Source organism: Otolemur garnettii, unplaced genomic scaffold (genome assembly GCF_000181295.1).
Source record: "Otolemur garnettii isolate 467f Iridium unplaced genomic scaffold, OtoGar3 scaffold00167, whole genome shotgun sequence".
Classification (NCBI taxonomy): domain Eukaryota; kingdom Metazoa; phylum Chordata; class Mammalia; order Primates; family Galagidae; genus Otolemur; species Otolemur garnettii.
Window position 1 is genome coordinate 1,434,975 of NW_003852562.1, and position 20,384 is coordinate 1,455,358.

A 20,384-nucleotide genomic window follows, 5' to 3' on the forward strand; every position below is an offset into this window, starting at 1 on the left:
GGAACACATGCATTTCTGTGGAAAATACGCTTTCACTTACATACATGTATATTTCTTTTAGTACCTCACAAAAAGCAGTTATTTTATTAAGAAATATAGTCTAGCAAATAACACACAACAGATATTGGAAATAACAATACTTTTATCAAACTGTACAGTGAACTCCTACATTATATTCTAATAACTGTTTCTTCAACTCTGTAGCTATTGTTTATGGTTTTCCCTCCAAAGTATTTGCTAGCAATAAGATGCATTTTAATTTGTTTTATTGATTTACATGAATTATTGATTTACATGAATTATTCAGACAATTTTTCCCAGAGTAGAGAGAACAAGTTTTTCCCCAATGGTATGTGGTTTTTAAAATGTTGCTATTAAGTCAATGCATTAGTTAGGACACGTTTTACTGACATGACAGCAAAACCCAAAGTACAAATGACTTTAACAATACAAAGATAATGTATTATGCTCAAAGAGGAAAAGACAGCATGCTAGAGTATCCATTATTTTCTTGCTATAGTTGTGATAGTTCATCTTCTTCAGAAATCTTAAACATTTCAGAAATATCCCTCTCTCTAGACTAGTGCTAGCCAATAAAAAATATAATGCAAGTTACAGATGCAAGCCACATGGAACTTAAAACAGATTAAATAACATTTTACTTAACTCTATATACATTCAAATAGCTAAAATAATTTAAATCTAATTGATATTTTTAAATTATTAATGAAATATTTTATACCTTTTATACCTAGTCTTCAAAATCAAGTAAGCATTTTATAGATGAAGAGACATTTTGAGTGCTCACTAGCTATATGTAGGTAGTGGCCGCCAGTCTGCACTATACAGTTCTGGACAGATCCAGCCATCTTTGCAGACTGAACTCAAGCATCATCACCTTTATGAAGACTACCTTTGACTCTTACGGTAGATTTTTTCCTCTAGTGAGGCCCACTACACTCTAATTGATTTCCATGATATAATTTATACATTCATTACCTGTATTTGTCATTTACTATAAACTTCAGGGAAGGGACCTTGTCTTAATCATTACATCCTCAATGCCCAGCATTACACAAAGGAATTCAATAAACATCTGTGGAATAAAATGGATATGTGATCAGATCAGAGTTAGACTGAAAATGAATCTACATAATCAGTAGACTAGTATTTAAATGGGGAAAGGGAAGGAAACACAAGGGAAGTAGCCAGGAATTTAAAAAAAAAAAAAACCACACATAATCTTCAAATTAAGTATAGTAATACACCCTGAGTAAGTAAATCAAAACTGGAAAGTGATATAATTCAGTAACTTATTAGTATATAAGTTCAGAAAACTAAGACTTCAAACCCATCCTTGAAAAAGTGTTACACACCTCACTGCTGAATATCTATGGTCACCTTCAATGTACTCCCCTTGGGAAGCCATGCACCAACACCAGCACCTAGTTCACCCTTTAAAGTAGTTCTGGAACTCTTTTTCTGGAATGGCCATGAGAACTGGTGTCATACAAGGTCTCACAATTAAGTTCACAATTAAGTTCTTAGAAAAAGTGCTACATACCTCATTGCTAAATATCACTGTGGTTACCCTTGAAGTATTCTCCTTGGCCATGTGGTGACCACTCAGGAATAAAATACAGTAACAAAGTCCCTCTTTAATACCTAGTAACTTATGCTACAAGTGTAACACATCTAATTATCAAATTTTACTCCCATAAACTACCTCCTCGTTAATATACTTCTAATCTTTTCATATGCAAACATAATAAATTAAGATTCTAAAAAACAAAATGCATTATCATATTGATCCAAAACTCCAACCACTCTTCCACCAGAATTTAAATCTCTGTTGTAAATGTCTGCATCACATATTTTCTAAGCATGTCATCTTCAATTTATTTCAGAGTTTGGTAGCATAATTTTTCAATGTAATTGGGTTCAGCTGTCATTCTGAATGACAGTTTGTTGTGCAGTAACTAAAATATATTAGTTTATCTTCCACAATGTATATATCACTAATCAGGTTAAATATTATTTCTAGAATACAATATAGTTCATTCGTCACTTAACGACAGAGATACACATTGAGAAATGTGTCAGTAGGTGATTTTGTTGTTGTTCAAACATTATAGAGTGTACTTAGACAAAACTACTGGCTAGATGGAATAGTCTATTACTTCTAAGCTGTAAACCCATACCTGACAGCATGTTCATATACTGTAGGCAACTATAAGACAATGGTTAACTATTTATGTACCTAAATATGTCTAAACACAGGAAAGGTACAATAAAAATACAGAATAAAAGATTTAAATGGTATACCCGTATAGAGTACTTAGTATGAATTAATCTTACAAGACCAGAAGTTTCTCTGGGTCAGTGAGTGCCTAGTGCGTGAATATGAAGTTTTGGAATATTTACTATACACTTCTGTACATTTTATAAACACCGTACACTCAGGCAATGCCAAAGTTACCCTTTTATTTTTATTTCTTCAAAAATAAATTAGGCTTACTTTAACTTAGCTTACTGTAACTTTTTTTAATGAACCTTTTTGAATCCTTTGATGTTTTGCAATAACATATAGCTTAAAACACAAATACATTATACAGTTATACAAAATTTTTTTTATATTCTATACTATAATCTTTATTTTTAATTTTTTTTTTTTTTTTTTTTTTACTTTTTAAACTTTTTTTGTCACAAACTAAGACACAGACACACCTATTTGTCTAGGCCTACCAGGGTCAGAATCATCAACACCACCATCTTCCAATTCTGCATCTATCTTGTCCCACTGAAAGGTCTTCAGGGGCAATAACACATGGAACTACCATCTCTCAGGGTAACAATGCCTTCTTCAGATTACCTCCTGAAGGACCTGTCTGAGGCTGTTTTATAGTTAACTTTCTTTTTAAATAGTAGAAGTCCACTCTGAAATAATTATAAAAAGTATGGTATAGTAAATACATAAAATACATATTAGATAATATATAATGTATATGATAAAAAAGCAAATCTGACTAAAATCTATTTGCTCAGCATACTTATTCCCTACACACATATACAAAAGAGTAGTTTCACACAAAACACTGCTTCTTCACAGACACTCAACAGACACCTAAAATAAGTCAGTAACTCTAAAAAAAAGTACGCTTTTGATCCTAAGGCTGGATAAAAAAAAAAGTTAATGTTTCATACAATTGCATGACTACTCAAGGAATCCTGTTGAACTCCAAAAAATTAGTTCATTCAGTCCCTACATAGCACTAATGAGGCCAAGAAAATGGGTTATACAGCCATCTGAATTTAAAACCCAGTTTTATCAATAGTTAAAATACTGTACTTATTATCCCATCCAGGAAGGGCCTGCTGGCCAGTGAGTGGATGACTTTGACAATAATAGAAATGAAACCAGGAGGCAAATAGATTAACACCTTAAAAATCCCACAAAATTCATACCTAAGCATATTTTATTCATAGAAAAAGATATGCCAAAGTAAGTTACAATTGTCATACTTTGGCAAAAACGAATCATTAAATCTCAACTTTTAAAAACCATGACAATTAAATACATACACCCTAGAGGAGAATCTCCATAGTTAACCACCTCCCTACATTGACCATCTCCTTAAATTGCCCTAATTTTCATAGACTGGACACGCACCATATGTACATATCAGTACATAAGCCCAGTTCTTTATGCTGACCACCTCTATATGTTGACCAGTTTGTTATAGTCTCTTGGGTCGTCAACTTACAGAGGTTCTATTGTAGCTGCTTCATTATTACACACAATATTATAGGACCTGGCTTCTAACTTTTTTTTCCTGTAACAAACTTTGAATGTTCAATGCAGGTAAGCAAAAAAGTATAATTTGATAAAAAGGAAGAAAAATTCAAATTCCTTAGAAGGTGGTAAGGGGTAAGAATTTCTTACAGAAGGAAAGTACGACAAAACAGTACTATTCCTAAAATAGTTAAGAAAAATGCTTATTCAAAGCGATCATAATCTTAGGACATTCAACTGTATCAGACCAACTTTAATTTTCTTCTAGATTTTACCAAACCATTTAACTCTACTTTGACAAACTATTACAATTTTTAGAATTTTTAAGTTATAAGACCAGCCAAACTAGAAATAACTGCCAATACTCTCATGTAACTTACTTTCGTCACTTCCTCCACTTTTTCTCTTATTCATTTTTCAAACTGCCCCACAGGATTCTAGCTGCTACCCTCACACGCAATAAAAGGGTAGACACTAAAAGCCAAACTTACCTCCAATCTCCCTAAGGCTGAAACTTATAACTGTGCATTTCAACTATTCTTCTACTTGGGGTGTCATATTTTCTATCATTAATATCTCTTCATTTTCTGATCTACTTTTTTAAATTAATATGTATCAAGTGCTTATTATGTATCAGGCCATTGACAGTCCATGATTTTATCAGCCATCAGAGATTTCTTCCTGTTGTCACTTCTCCTTATCACAAATTAAAAATTTGAATATGTCATCCCCTTCTTGCTGATGAACATCCTCTAATTTTAATACAAGTAAATATTTTTTACACCAAAGATAAAAAGCAAGTGACTATATGAAAGTTTATAAAATCATGCAAAATATCCAAAGTCTCCAATACGTGACCTAATAACTGAGTTACAAGTAGAACAAATAGTGTTGTAGAAAATAAATATCTGACAAAGGTTTGATAACCAGAATCCAAATCAAACTTATTAATAAGAAAAGAACAAGTAATCCCATTTCATTGTGGGCAAAGGACTTGAACAGAAGCTTCTCTGAAGAAGATAGGCACATGGCCTACAGACACATGAAAAAACGCTCATCATCTTTAATCATCAGACAAATGCAAATCAAAATCACTTTGAGATATCATCTAACTCCCGTAAAACTGGCTCATATAACAAAATCTCACAACTACAGATGTTGGCATAGATGTGGAGAAAAGGGAACATTTCTGCACTGCTGGTGGGAGTGCAAGCTAATACATCCCTTTTGGAAAGAAATATGGAGAATACTCAGGGATCCAAAAGCAGACCTGCCATTTGATCCTGCAATCCCTCTACTAGGTGTATATCCAAAAGACCAAAAATCACTTTACAACAAAGATATTTGCACCAGATTGTTCACTGCAGCTCAATTCATAATAGACAAGTCATGGAAGAAGCTCAAGTTCCCAATGACCCATGAATGGATTAATAAATTGTGGTATATGTACACCATGGAATATTATGCAGCCTTAAAAAAGATGGAGACTTTACCTCTTTTACATTCACATGGATGGAGCTGGAACATATCCTTCGTAGTAAAGTATCTCAAGAATGGAAGAAAAAATATCCTATTTTCACGATTATGAAACCAATTTATAATTACTCACACTTTCATACAAAGAACAGATCACAACTATGGCCCAAGATGAAGGAGGAGGGGACTGGAGGGGAGGCAGAAGGTCAGATCAAGGGAGGGTGAATGGTGGGATCACACCAATGGTGTATAATGCAAGGGTACATGTCGGATCCACTACTACAGAGTACAAATATCTTAACACAATAACTAAGTAAATGAGATGAGGTATATAATAACCAGCGTGATGTAAGCATTCCTGATTCTATATGAAATCAGCACATTGTACCCCATAATGCATTAATGTATACATGATCTATGTGTTTATGATTTAATAAAAAAAAGAAAAAGAAAATAAATATCTGAGGGAAATATATAATTTAAAATTTGTAATAGGCACACTAAAAGAAATAAGAACAAGTAAAATAACTTTTAGTAAAATATATTATTTATGATAAAACTCAAGGCAACATACCTAAAATATTATCATTTTAACATGTGACCAATAGCATAACTGACTTTTTAAAAATTGTATCTTTGAAATTCCAAGTGTACTTCATACTCAAAGCATATCACAAGTCTTAATAGCCACACTGCAAATGCTCAAAAAACACAAGACACAGAGGCTTCCACACTGAATAGAACAGCTGTAGACAAAAAGAAGTAATACTCTAGAGTAAGTAGTAAACATATAAAAAAGACAAACCTATACTTCACAGGAGCATAAATACAGCCATGACAGATAAATCTTTAGTAAATTATGTACAATAAGCTAGGACTATAATGTAATAGCATTAAAAAGGTGATAAATTGTATGTTATTTCTTTAAAGTAAAAAAATTTAAAGGGTTAAAACCAAACATACATCTCCGGAAGCTGCATGTTACATAAAAAGAGTTCAAACAGATACGGGTTATGCTCTCTGGAAGCTTGTAACGAGACAGGTAAGATAAAGGATAAATTAAAGAAACAAAAGGTTTTGCCTTTTTAAAAAAATTTTAAAACCCAGACTGTTTAATGCAAGCACATTAACAATCCCTTAAGCATCAAATGTTTTACTTTATAAGAAGCAGCAGCTGAGGTAAAATTACTAAAGATGCAATAAGGAAATGAAATCATTAGGTCTGATCAGATATAGCAAATCAGCTCCTGACATCCATAAATAGTTTTTCAAGAGACAAAACAAAAATTATTAATGTCTAAGTGTTCCCGGTCCTCCTTCTTCCCTGCCAGGATTGTGGCTTGACCCAGTAAGTCTCTTCTCTCCCAGCCTTTGAGACTATCTTGCCAGTTTTATTATTTTAGGTGTTGTCATACAGAGAGAAAGAGGAAGAAAACTCGGAAAATACAGAGTTAGGTGTATACAGAGTGTGGTGCTATACAGAAAAGTTTCAAGATAAGAGAATCAATAAGAGTTATTTAGTTTATACTAGTTTATACTAATGTAATAAAACAAATGCAAGAGAAAAATAAAATTTTGAAAGAAGTACTACTGTGTGTCTGTATCTCTACTCCACGTGATAAGAAACAGAAGTAAAGATCCTGGGACTCATGGAAATTACTTTTGCTTATTGAACTGTGTGCTATTTTTCCACCAGCACACTGAGGCTAGTGCAGATGGATCAAAGTTTACAAATGCAGCATGTGCAAACAAAGTCTCAGAGCTCCTTAATGACACTATGCTAAGTGACACAAGCCTGATGCAAAAGTAAAACTACTATGTGATTCCATTTATAGGAAATACTCAAGAGTAGTCAAATTCAGAGAGTCAAACGGCAGCTGCCCATGGACTAGGGGAGCAGAAAAGGGGAGTTACTGTTTACAGGCAGAGGACTTCAGTTTGGGAAGATGAAAAAATTCTGGAGATAGCTGGTGAATGTGAATGTATTTAATGCGACCGAACCACACACTTAAAAATGGTTAAAAGACATAGTAAAGTGACTGTGAGTAACAATATTGTATTGTATATTTCAAAATTGTTTAAAGAGAGGATTCTGAATGTTCTCACCACAAAGAAATGATTAATGTCGGAGGTGACAGAAATGCTTGAATACCCTGCTTTGATTTTTACACAGTGAAACATGTATGGAAACATCACACTATGCTCCTTAAATATGTACCAATATCTGTCAAGTAAAAACAAAATTTTAAAATTAATAAATAATAAATTTTGTCATGTATTTTACTTCAATTAAAAAAAAAATTCAAGACTGAACAAGATAAGCTAGCCTGGAAATACATGTAATAACCAAGGAAAAAAAAAACTTTTACTGACTTTCAAAGTCATATTACTTTGCTCTCATAAAAAACTGATTAGTTGTGGATATAGTTCATTTTTTATAAAAGCAAAACATCAATACATTTAAAAACCAGTAATTACTCATTTCAAAGAGTACTGGAAAAAGTAAATGCCATCTGTTAATTTTAATCTATTCATCTTAACATTCTCTTGTGAATTATGATATAATCAAAATTACAGTCTCATTTATTCTTTGCCAGTTAGTCAGTCACCCAATATTTATTAAATGCCTACCATGTGCACAGGTATATAATTTTCCTGCAGTGGTGCAACACGATTTCTCTCTCAACAGTACAGGAGAAAAAAAGTTAACTGGGAAAATGCATACCCCATGATGGTTAATTTTGTGTGTTAATCTGACTGGGCCTAACTATTTCATTAAATATTATTATGAGCTTGTCTGTAAGAGTGTTTTTTAATGAGCTTAAGATTTGAATCAGTGTAAATTGTGTAAAGCACATTATCCGCCCTAATTTGAGTATTGCTCACACAATTAGTTGAAGGCCTGAATAGAACAAAAGTTTGACCTGCCTCCAAGTAGGGGTAAAATAACTCCTCCTGCCTAACTGCTTCAGCTTTAACAGGATTATTCTCCTCCCTGTGGCTCTTCCTGGAACTTGAACCCACCAGCTTTCAGACTAACATTCACACCATCAGCTCTTCTGGTTCTCAGTATTTTGAACCTTAAATGGAACCACACCTTCAGTTGTCAACTGTAGATCTTGGAACTTCTTGGCCTCGAAATTAGCATAAGCTAAATCTTTACAGTACATCTCTTGATTTTATTTATATGTGTGTGTGTATGCATATATATATGTATACATATGTGTGTGTATATATAATATCCTGTTGATTCCAGCCAATATATCAGAAGTGAATGTAAATGAAGCAGAAAGAGCTCCTGAAAGAATTCAGTGAATTGGATCCCAATAAACTTCACTATCTCCCTTGAGCAAGCTAGAAGAAACTAAAATAATAAAGAAACAAAAGTAAGTAATTAAAATTAAAGTCAACGAATATAGTCATCCCTCAGTACCCATGGAAAATTGGTTCTAGAATCTCCCTTACATACCAAAACCCACAAATGCTCAAGTCTCTTACATAAAATGGAGTAGTATTTGCATATAACCTACACACATCCTCTCATACACTTTAAATCATCCCTAGATTACTTACTATGTCTAATACAATGTAAATGTTATATTAGTCATTGTTATATTGTTGTTATATTGTACACTAGCTTAGAATTACTCAGTGATTTATTTAACCAGTACTTTGAGTAATCTGAGGGTAATACACCAGATACCAATGGACAGCTGTGTACACCTAGATATCTATCATTCCCCAACTCAAAAAAAAAGAAATACTAAAGCAAGAAGCAAATACATAAACTGAAGAAATCAGTATAGCCTCCAAAGGTAAGATCTATACCCATGCCAGATGTGAGCAAAACAAGCAAACTAGCTATATCAAAAGTGAAAAAAGTATTCACATTCACAAAAAAGTTCACTAAACACCACAAAATATTAGATAATATATTAAGCAGTCATAGCAGCAAGGTGAATAAAGCAATGTTCTGATCCTCAAGGAATTCAGAGTCTCTAGGGTTATATGAGAAATAAACAAAAACTATAGTCCCTCAGTACCCTCAAAGGATTGATTCCAGGACCCTCCCGCCCTCACAGACACCAAATACATAGAAGATCTACTCCAAGTTATAAAATCATGTATTATTTGCATATAATCTATGCACAACCTTCCAAAAACTTTAATCATCTCTAGATTACTTGTAATACCTAAAATAATGTAAATAGCAGGTAAACAGTTGTTACAATGTATAGCTTAAGGAATAATGAAAACATAAAAAGTCTATCCATGTTCGGTACAAATGCTACCATCCTTTTTTTAAATTATTTTGATCCGAAATTGGTTGGATTCATGGACATGAAACCTACAGGCACAGAGGGCAGGCTGTGACTGAAGTAAAGTGTGCACATGCTGAGTTTGAGATGTGTGTTGAATGTGATGAAGAGCAGGTGGGGAGGAGCAGCTTTCAGGGGAAGGCATCAACTAAATAGGGGCAAGAGTTAAACTGTGAAATGTCAGTAGGTATTCTTTAGACAAAAGATGGAAGAATGTGATGACTTGAGAAATGTAATAATTGTCAAGTAATAACCAAAATATTATAATAAAAGAAACATTCCTATACTGATAACTCATCTGCTAAGATTTAAAAAATAATTCAAATACTTAATTTAAATTCAAAGACTTTAAAGAGTGGTCAAGTTATCAATATTAGCACAAGTTAAGTGAAATAATCCTACGACATTTTATAATAATCAGTTATACATTTAGAATTGAAATCACTTCTCTTTAAAGACAGCAGACTTCATTTGACTTAGAAAGACAATGACTCTTTATTTCATTAAAGATTTCAAATTCCAGATCGAGATGCTTAAATGAGATTATGCAGGTCATATGCTTAACACAGTGCCAGACATGTACAGATTCTATCACTGTCATCATCATCAAAGGTAATGGCATATTTTAAATAGCAAAAACCTTAGAAATGTAAGATATAGCTTTTAGTCTCATTTCTGCAACTAAGCAGTTCAACTCCAGATAAATCATTTAACTTCAGCCTATAGTTTTTATTATATTAAAATAAATCCCGGGTTATTTCAAAGGAGTTGAAAAAGGATATTAAAAACATAAGGTATGAACCCAAATCCAATCTATAAATGCCAATTCCCTTACTAAATGTGGGAAAAAATTAGTTACAGTAGAAATGTATGTATGTACATATATGTTATGTGTGTGTGCAAGGATATATATACATATATATACACACAACCACACCATCACATATACCATTTTTAAGATGGCAGATTATTTCTCTCAGAAAATAACAGTATTTGCTAAAGAGAACTATATCTAGATTTGCATTCCCCCTAAATTTGCTATTAATCAATGTTTACTTTAGTAAACAGCAAGAAGAATCACAATTACTGAAAATTACCCAGATCCTAGTATATAATTCCTTCTATAACTCATTTGTTTAATTCAAGTAATGTGACACAGGTGGTGGTTCATTTAATAACCACAATACATAACAAGAAAATCACCAAATCTACTTTTTTATACATTAATGTATACTACTATTCAGGTTTAGAGTAATACCTACAGCATCCACATTTTGCCTGGTAAAAAGGTATAAAGTTTAAAGCCAGTTGCCATTTAGAATACTGCATAACCAATTATTCCCCAAAACTCAAAAACAGTATAGTTCTTACTACATCACTTTTGTGTACAAATCCATTAAGCTGTCCTGCATTCATTTTTCCTGAGTCCTCTATGCGAGACATTTCCTCCCATAGAATCAACCCACTAAAGCTATCTGGGTCCTCCCCGTCCAATACCATCTCTTCATACAAGCTGCCTCTGGTATCATTCTAAGTACGACTTACATGTGTTCAGTAATGAGAAAGAACTCTAGTTTTCAAATCTGAAGGTCTGAGTCCTAGCTGTGCTACTAATTACTTCCTAGATAACCTTGTCCACAAGCTACTTCACATTTCTTGCAGCTTTAGTTTCTACAACTATAAAGAAGGAATGAATGGTACCTAAGAAGGGGATTATTCTGTTAGATAACACATAATTGCACTGTAAACAGTTAACAGCTATTAAAACATAAGCTGTTATTTTCTAAAATAAACGGATCACAAAATAGTTTTCCTCCACCATGCCCCATAGAATTGTTACCCAGTATCTTCTAAATATTTATGTAAATACCCCCAGAGGGAAGTATTATTTGCCTAGGGTCAGCAATGTCTTCCTACATCTGCACATGGAATTTAAGGATGTGAGGAAAGGAAGTGATGGAGGTATTCCTGGCAAAGGAACTGGTGTTAGATCATGCCTGTTCCTTCCCCTAAGTTCCCATCTTCCTCACTCAAAGAAGAAATTTAGGAAAAACTACCCAGAGAACTGTTAAAAACCAAGCAGATCTCCTATGTTTCACCAAGAAGAGTATCTTAGATCCAGACTTCCTCCCCAACAGGTCATAAGCTCAGTTTTAGTTAGGTCAGTATTTTTTTCTGATCAGAAGATCCCCAGGACCAAGACAAGAATAAAATTAACAACAGTTACTAAGTTAGTTATGTACCAAGCACTTTATATATATTACTCATTTACCCTGCACAAGCCGCGTATCTACCTTTTAAGGGAGAGTACCTTCTTTAGCTAAGGAGACAAGCAGGAAAAGTTTTAATGGCTGTATGCCACTTTGTACTATTGATGTAAAAAGAAAGTAATTAACTCTTTTCTGCTGTTGAGCATTTAGGTTGATGCTTATTATATTACATCATAAAAGTACATGTAAGTCTCTACCTAAGGTAATTTTTCCTTAACCTAAGGAACTAAGAACTAATGACAGGAAGCTCTTTAAAGTTCCTGATACACACTGGTAAAATGTTATTTAGGTACCAATGTCCATCAGCAGCATTTAAGATTAGTTTAGCATGCCCTAGCAAACAATGGCCATTTCTTTGTAATTACTTCTTTTTTGTGATACCTGTTACCTTATTTAGTGAAGGTAAACTTTTTATATTTCTTGAAATGTATCAAGTCCCTTAACAAGTAAATGTTTTTCTTATGGTCTGCCCTATAATACTTAACATCTAAGGTTTCTTAAAATCTTGCTTTAGAATATTAAAGATCGCTGGGGTACAAAAGATAGAAATCCTACCCAAACAGGAAATGTATTAGCTTGTATACTGAAATGTCTGAAGATACAACAGACTGGACAGGCTCCAAAAGTGCCATCGACAATCTATCTCTTGGTTCCAGGGGCCTCTGAGAGAGCTCCATTCTGAAGTAGACTCTGCCTTCACAGTGGCAGACTGCCAGTCAGTTCAACTTACATTCTCACTTTTTTTAGCAACCCCTGTGAAAGCACCTTTTTCTTTCTCTAAAAAAAAATTGAAAGAAGTTATCAAGCTGTCTCAGAAATGCAACTAGATTTTATAACCAATTCTGTTATTGTTCTCTGGGCCAGGAAAGCTACAAGGAGTCCTGGGAAGCCCCAAATCATAATAATCAAGAATGGAGAAGAGGTAACTCCCCAAAAGAGAATCAAAAACCTACAACTGTTAACAGTAGAAAGAACAGATACAAGATAGCCCAACCAATGGGAATCTATAATATTCTAGCCCTTGGCTGACCATCAGTCTTACACTCTCATTTCTCCCATACATAAAACTATTTAAATACCCATGTTAAACAATGTTATTGTGTTAGCCACAACACAAAATACACACACTACCTCACCACGGGGTGAAAACAAAAACAACAGCAATCTCAAGTTACTGCACCCAAGTTACTTCACCCAGTCGGAAATTTCTGTGATAAAAATACCCTTCTTGGTGGTATCGCCTAACCTAACAGTATATAGCTACATAAGTTTAACTATGCTCCTAATAACTAACAAACAATAGTAAAAGAACACAATAATAAATCCACCTGGAAGAGCAGAGAAAGTAAAAGGAACCACAGTCACTAATTCAAAACATAAACCATGTTATTACTGGTCAAAGTAGCAAGAATGCCCTGTCTTTACCAGCGGAATTCCTTGGTTAGCCAATATTATGGATGCACTCATTGCTACTATGTCAGAAGACCTCACTTGCCTATTATTCTCCATGCTGTACAAGATTTTCCTTTTGACAGTTATATTGCTTAACCTTAGCATTGCTATAGAAGAAAAATAACACAGGCCTTTGTTTACTGGGCGTGAGGTTTCCCTGAAAGTACAGCTTCCCTAAAGCCTTAGTTTTTGATCAGCACACCTCAATCCACAGGTTGAATCAGCAACCAAAACAAGAGATCTTGTCAGGACACAGTAAACAGATATAGGTTTCACCTTTTAAGTTACAGGCCTTCCCAGCACTCTATCCCCTTAACCCTCAGCTTAATAATCTTCCTTGAAGGAATGTGAAAAAATAAACTAGGTGAGGAGGTACAGCTATTCTATCACTGGTTTCCTGGTTGCTTCCTATTTTAAAGCTTTTTACAACTGGATTGTTATTTTGGTCAGGTGGATGGAGCACACTGCAAGAGGTACTTGGAAGAAGCTTACAAAACAAAACTTTACCTCGTGCTTTCCTCTTACACGTGTCAACTTTCGTATGGGATAAAAGTTGAATCTTTTCAAGCAACAAAGTGCAGATATGATTCTATACTATCATCAATGGCAGCTACAGGCAGAAAGAGCCTCTCTTATTTGGAAAAACTGTATTTTCTTTCCTTTCTGCTTTGAAGTATGCCACCTTACACCAAAGTTTTTTGCTTTCTTAACAGACATTGTCAAGCCCCAAGAAGTAGCCAAAACATTCCAACACCCCTAAAATTCCAACCCCAGTAGTTCCATGCACAAAGATAACACTGATGAATATTTAAACAGCTGCTCTGTATGTAATTCTTTAAGAGGAATTGCTAGGGGACAGCAAAATCTTCCTTGCTTTGCACTCCATGTCAACATTTAAGGTCAATTTCTTATAATGCTTCATACTATTAATTGTCCATGCTAGTCGGAATCCTTTCTGTTTACAAGTGACGAAAACCCAACTTACACTGATGTGAAACAAATAACAATAAACACAAATTTTAAAAGAGAATTTAACTGAAGACAGTCACCACAGACACAGAGAACTCTTAAGTGCTCCAAGAGAATCAAGCTATTTTTCTCTTCTGGCTTCACACTTGGTCAAACTCCGAGACAGGCATCTACAGCTATAGTCTAAGAATCTGCTCTTTCAGCCTCTTCAGCAAGGCAAAGTTCCAGCACAAGTCATGGAACCACTCTGTGGCTTCCACTGGGTTAAATGTTTGTCCAAGAAACAAGCACCATGATTCTAACCACACCTGGGTTGATGCTCAGCCACCCAAAAAGGGTTAATCCACCTAAACCAGATGAGTAGGGAACTCATCAAAGGAAAACTGAGGTACTGCTACAAAAACGGAAAATGTATGCCAGATAGATGCAAACAAGAGATGTCTGCTATTCTTGGTAATATGACAAATGCTAACAATGTTTTTTAAATTTCCAGTCAATGAACTATGTACTTTGTTAACAACATGATTTTGTTATGTGCTTATATGTGATCATACATTGAAAAGTTTTTATCAGACTCTTTCTTATTCCCAGATCTTAATTCAAAATAGCATTTACATATATAGTAACGTTTACATATATAACATAAATATTCAATAGACACTTCTAGTTTTAGGAATAAACAATACTTTAAATTCATCTGAATCTAATTTACTTGAGGATTCTGGTCCTAAACCCTACTGCTGAACATAACTTCAGAAACTGGTCCTAATCATTACTGCTAAACAATGGTGTACTGCATATTCAAAATATACTTAACTTATCCAAGAGCTAGAAATACAAAAAGCAAATAAGATCAGTCCTTTTTAATTAAGTTTAAGTTAAGTTCTTGTGGTTGTGGAGTTCATAGCCTATAAGGAAAAACACACATAAATAACCACAATAGCAGAGAGCAGTATGTGGGGCAAAAGAGACATGGGGACAGTGCATGAAGAGAAACACACAAACACGGAAAACCCACGGAACTGACGCGGGAAGATGTTTTAAGGAAATGGTAAAAAGTGCAGGTGACTGAATTTTTGATAATATAGCTACATGGGTGATACAAAAAGGGGGCTGGGTCTGCTAGACCCAATGAATTACTTTATAGTATGGGAAAAGGATAGCAGAAGAGGCAAACTTGAGATGCTTTTAATTAACAGCACAGTACTGCCCAAAACTGACAGCAAGACACAAAATATTAAAAATTAATATAATTTTATCATAGACTGATTATAAGATACTTGCTACTTTCGTATCATTATATGACTAAATTAATATTTTATGGAAAATCTCAAAACTGCTTAAGATATTAAAACTCCTAGTATTTACATATGCATCCTTAATTTTATTTTTTATGCCAATTACAAGAAAAAAATAATTGAAACTAACATGAAAAGACTTCCATGTCAATATAAATTAAAATGTAGGAAATTGTTTTAATACAAATAAATGTGGTTTTATTAGTATTAAGTACTTCTATGATTCTAAGATGTAACTGTAAACTTTTTTACAATTTTAATTCAAATGCAGAATATACCTTTGTTTGTGAAATTCTAAATATCTCTAAAATGAAATAAAGCTGAAAATTAAAAAAAATTCCAAGTAAGTTACTATCATATTCAAGTACAAAAAAAAACCTTAAAATTTCTCTTTTTGTAAGAATGTCATGATCCATATGCCAAGAAGAAAGAAACCTAGTAGCCCACAAATCCCCTCAAAGTTTCTTGCTATGCTTTCAATACAGCAAACAGCATGTCACTCAGAATGTAAAAAGATAAAATTATCAGAGGAAATACCATTTTACTGTCCTACAGTAAAAGACATATTGATACATTTCATAGTAGTTCACAAAAAACCTACAAATCCATGAAAAATTTTCATGAAAAAGCATAAATTCAGTAATTTGTGAAAAAAAATCTATAAATTAATAATTAAATTCTGGAATCATAATTATATAATTATACTACAGAAGAAAGCTATTAAAAAATCCTGTGAATTCTTTCATAAAGTAAATGTAATCCTTTATTTTTATCTTTTAAAAAAATGTTTATATTAAAAATCTGTGATAAAAAAGTTCACATCATAAACAAAGATAACATGATAAATACACAGCATTTACTTTGAGGAAGTAAAACTTTATTATATATTAAGTGTTTGCAAATGAAGCAATAGATTAAGCATTACAACACTCCTGCCTTACAACTGAAAAAACCCATAAAATCTCTTTTTTATAAACTTGTACGATCACATTAAATAATTTCTCCTAAAACCAAAGTTAGGTGAGGACCAGTTTTTTTCATTAGTAGAGCTACAACCAGAATCCTTGTCAATACTCTCATTGTAATGTTATTCACAAACTAATTTACCCATCTCCCTGACGCTATCCATCCACATTTGAATGTTTTAAGTTAACCATAATATCATTATACACATTACCTGTACCTATGATTAAAATCATTCATTTTATTTCACATTACATCAGTGATTCTTCACCAAACCCCCACAATCCACCTGAATAGTGGAATAGATCTTTACCTTTGGGAAACAAAAGCAAAAACATTACAGCCACAGCTGTGTTGAAGAGATCCTATTTTTTACCACATGCTTAAACTTCACTCTGCAAAACTTTTAATTCTTTGGACAAGGCATGTATGTGGGAAATTGCACCTAAAATCCAAGTATGTAGTACTGGTATTCTCATATTATACTAAGAAGAAAAAAATGAACAAGAAAAAAGAAAAAATATATATTGACAAAGGTAACTGAAACAAAAGTATTGCTTGTTTCCTTCTGAAGTTTTATACTTCTCCTTTCTTCTATGTGATACAGGGCACCCTGAATAACATTTCACTACTTCACCTAACATTTCTATTTAATGGTTTAAATTAAAACTGAAAAATTTTTTAACTAATTTTCAAGATAATAATAAAGGTTTCCAACTTCTCACAAGTCACTAAGTATCCTAAATAAATATTATTGATTATTAAATATGCAGAATTAAGTTTTGATAATTATTTCTTAAATGCCTATGGTTTCCACATATTTCTGAGAATCAGCTTAAATTTTCACATGGCATTTTCATCATGAGTATACTGGTAATAATTATAGCCCTCCACCTACAATTCAAGAAATACTACACTTCAAATAAATAATTCATATTCTACAATCAATGTAATTAACAACTTAATAATAAATAGTTCCTTTTGTCATTTATTTTTTCCCCAAAAGTTTCCATTTAAAAAATCTATTTCACTCTTTAAATATACACAAAGAAATTTTAAAACTAACTTTTTTATTCTAAAAATCACTGCAGTTACAAGGTCTTAAGAGAATTTGGGGATATACCATTTCTATGTTATTTCCACTGACTATAAGCTGATGCTAAAGTTCCCTAAAGTAATATCTGCATATGAAGACTTCATGCCAGAATTTCACTGCACTGAAGAGTTAAATTTCTTCTTTACCTCAAGAGAAATATTTCACTTCCTTTCTTAGTATACTGTATATCTAAAGAACCCCATCTGTTAAGAACTAATTCAGCATACATTGCTACTGCTGCAGAGTCCAAACTGGTTATACATTCAAATCAGTTTCCAGGTTGTGAAAGCTCTAATGCCTCTTATCAGGTTAAAATGTATTCAGTAAGCATACAAATACTTAACTAAAATAGCCTCATATCAGCGAATGTAAAAACGGTATTGGTTGGACAATAACCGGAAAAACTTAAAATGTGTTCCTTTACATGTATAGAAATAGATTACCTGCTAACTTACTAACATTCTGAGATTCACCTCTTTTCTTTTAGAAGAAAAGAAAAAGGCAAATACTGACCTCCTATTCGAAGACAGTTAAAATTAAATCTCTCAAGACAGCTGTATTTCTAGTAGTGCATTTTAAAAAGAACTTGGTTATATCTATGTGGTGACATTTCCCCCAAACTTACATTGAGTTTTTGTGGTAATTTATTTGAAGGGTGTACAAAAACACAAAGAGGTGTTTTTGTATTTAAACAGCAACCAATACATAAAGACATATAATCTTCCATCTTTAACTTGACAAACTAGCAAAAAGAAAAAAAAAAAGCTTCAACTTTTCTGTGAATTTAATAAGTTCATAAACCGTAGACATTATCTAACCCAACCTCAGGACATCGCTAACGTAGCTGCAGCTTTCTTTCAGTTTTCCGATAAATGAAATAAAAACAATTGCTCTGCTTAAAACTCAGACTGCATGGGTTATAAAAACCCATTGCGAGCATATTTTTATATTCCTGTGACTCCACACCAAATACAATAGTCAACTGATTGCTCTCAATTTATGCCTTGCCTTCCAAAACCCAACCTTACAATATGTCAATGACTTCTGGTTATTGCAGAGGAAACTATATAAAAAGCTTTGCTGCATCAAAAACTCCATTTACAAAGCACTAAAAATGAACTACTCTTAATTATTCTCAATTTATGATCCTCCTCTCCTCATTTCTTTCCCTTTCTTCCCCTGACATCTTCAAGGCGTCTTAGCTTCTCTGTGGATAGCGCAAAACATTAAGTCATACACAGTTCTGCAGTAACTCTTTCTTATCATGAAAGGAACCAAAATCTAGGGCTGCGTTTAAAACCTTTCTTTTACTCTTTATCCACATGCCATGCTTCTGAAGGCAACCATAGAAACCAACCTGTATGATTTGGTGCCCTCACATTTTAACACCTTGTGTGCTCAGAAAACAACTAAGGAATCAGTATATTCAGGGCGATATTACAAAGAGCAGTAGGCTGCCTAAGAGGTGGGGAGGAGAGATGTGGCCACAACACTCTCCATCATAGCCTCGGAATAATTAAAGACACATGCAAAACTGCATCATTTTCCTCCTCCCTCGAAAACATCACACCCCAGCTGCTCAAGCTGAAAGCTAATGCGCGTCTCACATTTCAGTAGCACCGGGGAATTTAGGCTCCAGGGGCAAGGCTGTCATCTTCGGAGGGCGACACCACTGACAATTAAGTGTGGGAGAAAGAACCCCAGAGAACAGGGGCCTCCTCATCCTCTAACTAAACTCTAAAATGGGGCCAAAAACCTGCACGACCAGGAGTGATTTACTCGTCGGGAGAAGTGATAAGAGGCAGTGTTAAGTTGGGCACTGCGCTCAGGTGGCAGGAAAGGACCAGAGAGAGGTGGGGGTGGCTCTGGCAGCGCACTGGCAAGTCACCCGCTGGGCAATACCAGCTGGAAGGTCTGTGCTCCCAGGGACACGCTGTGTGTGTGACCGTGAGGGTGGAGGGGTGGGAGCGCGAGGCGCTGGGGATAGAGGCTGTGGGGGCTGGGGAGGCAGAAGGGAGAGCACGCCTGTTCCCTTACCAGGTTGAGCACCGTCTCCACGATGTCCCTGTTGCTGACCTCTCCGACCTGTATGAGTCCAATCAACACTGCGAATTTCATCCGGATGTTGCGGATCGGCACCGAAGGGTTAATCATCCCCGCAGGGAGCACCACCGAGCCGGAGCTGGACGCTCCCCTCAGATCCCCCATCCCGCTGCCCGCTGTGCCGCCACCGCCGCTGCCGCCGCCGCCTCCGCCGGCCCCGACGGCAATGAGCCCCACGGGCTGAGGCTCGAGCCCCGGGCCCGGGCCCGGCTTCTCGCTCGCCATTGGCCCCCCTCCTGGGGAGAAGGGAAGAGCAGCGGCGCTGCCTCCGCCGGTACCGTTATACCTGCCTCGGCCCCCGCCCCCCGGCCGTCGCCTCGGAGCCCCAGCATCCACCAGCGCCGCGGCGCCGGGCCCGCTCCCGCCTGCGCCTCAGCCCGGCCCGCTCCGGCGCCCTCCCCGGCGGAGGCGGTGGGGGATTCGCAGGCTTATTCCCGGTGGTGGCGGCACCGCTAACCGCTGCCGGGCGAGCGGCAGTGCCCGCCCAGCAGCTGTGCCGCTGCCGCTGCCGCTGCCTCTTCTCTCTCCCCCTCCCGGTCCGTCCGGCCTGGCCCGCCCCCCGCGGAGATGCTGCTGCTGCCGCTCCGAAAAAACCTGCGGCGCAAGCAGCTGGCCGCGGCGCTGGCCGGTGCTGGAGCTCAGGTT

The 20,384-nt window shown here is 35.3% G+C and overlaps 1 protein-coding gene across 1 annotated transcript in view; it reads right to left on the reverse strand.

The window, feature by feature from the left end:
• Window positions 1-19,964, reverse strand: part of NBEA (neurobeachin) — a 719,303-nt gene extending 699,339 nt beyond the window's left edge. Inside the window, exon 1 of the mRNA XM_003800132.3 lies at window positions 19,674-19,964. Coding sequence (XP_003800180.1) covers window positions 19,674-19,964 — 291 coding nt within the window. The remainder of the gene's footprint in view (window positions 1-19,673) is intronic.
• Window positions 19,965-20,384: the final 420 nt, after the last annotated feature.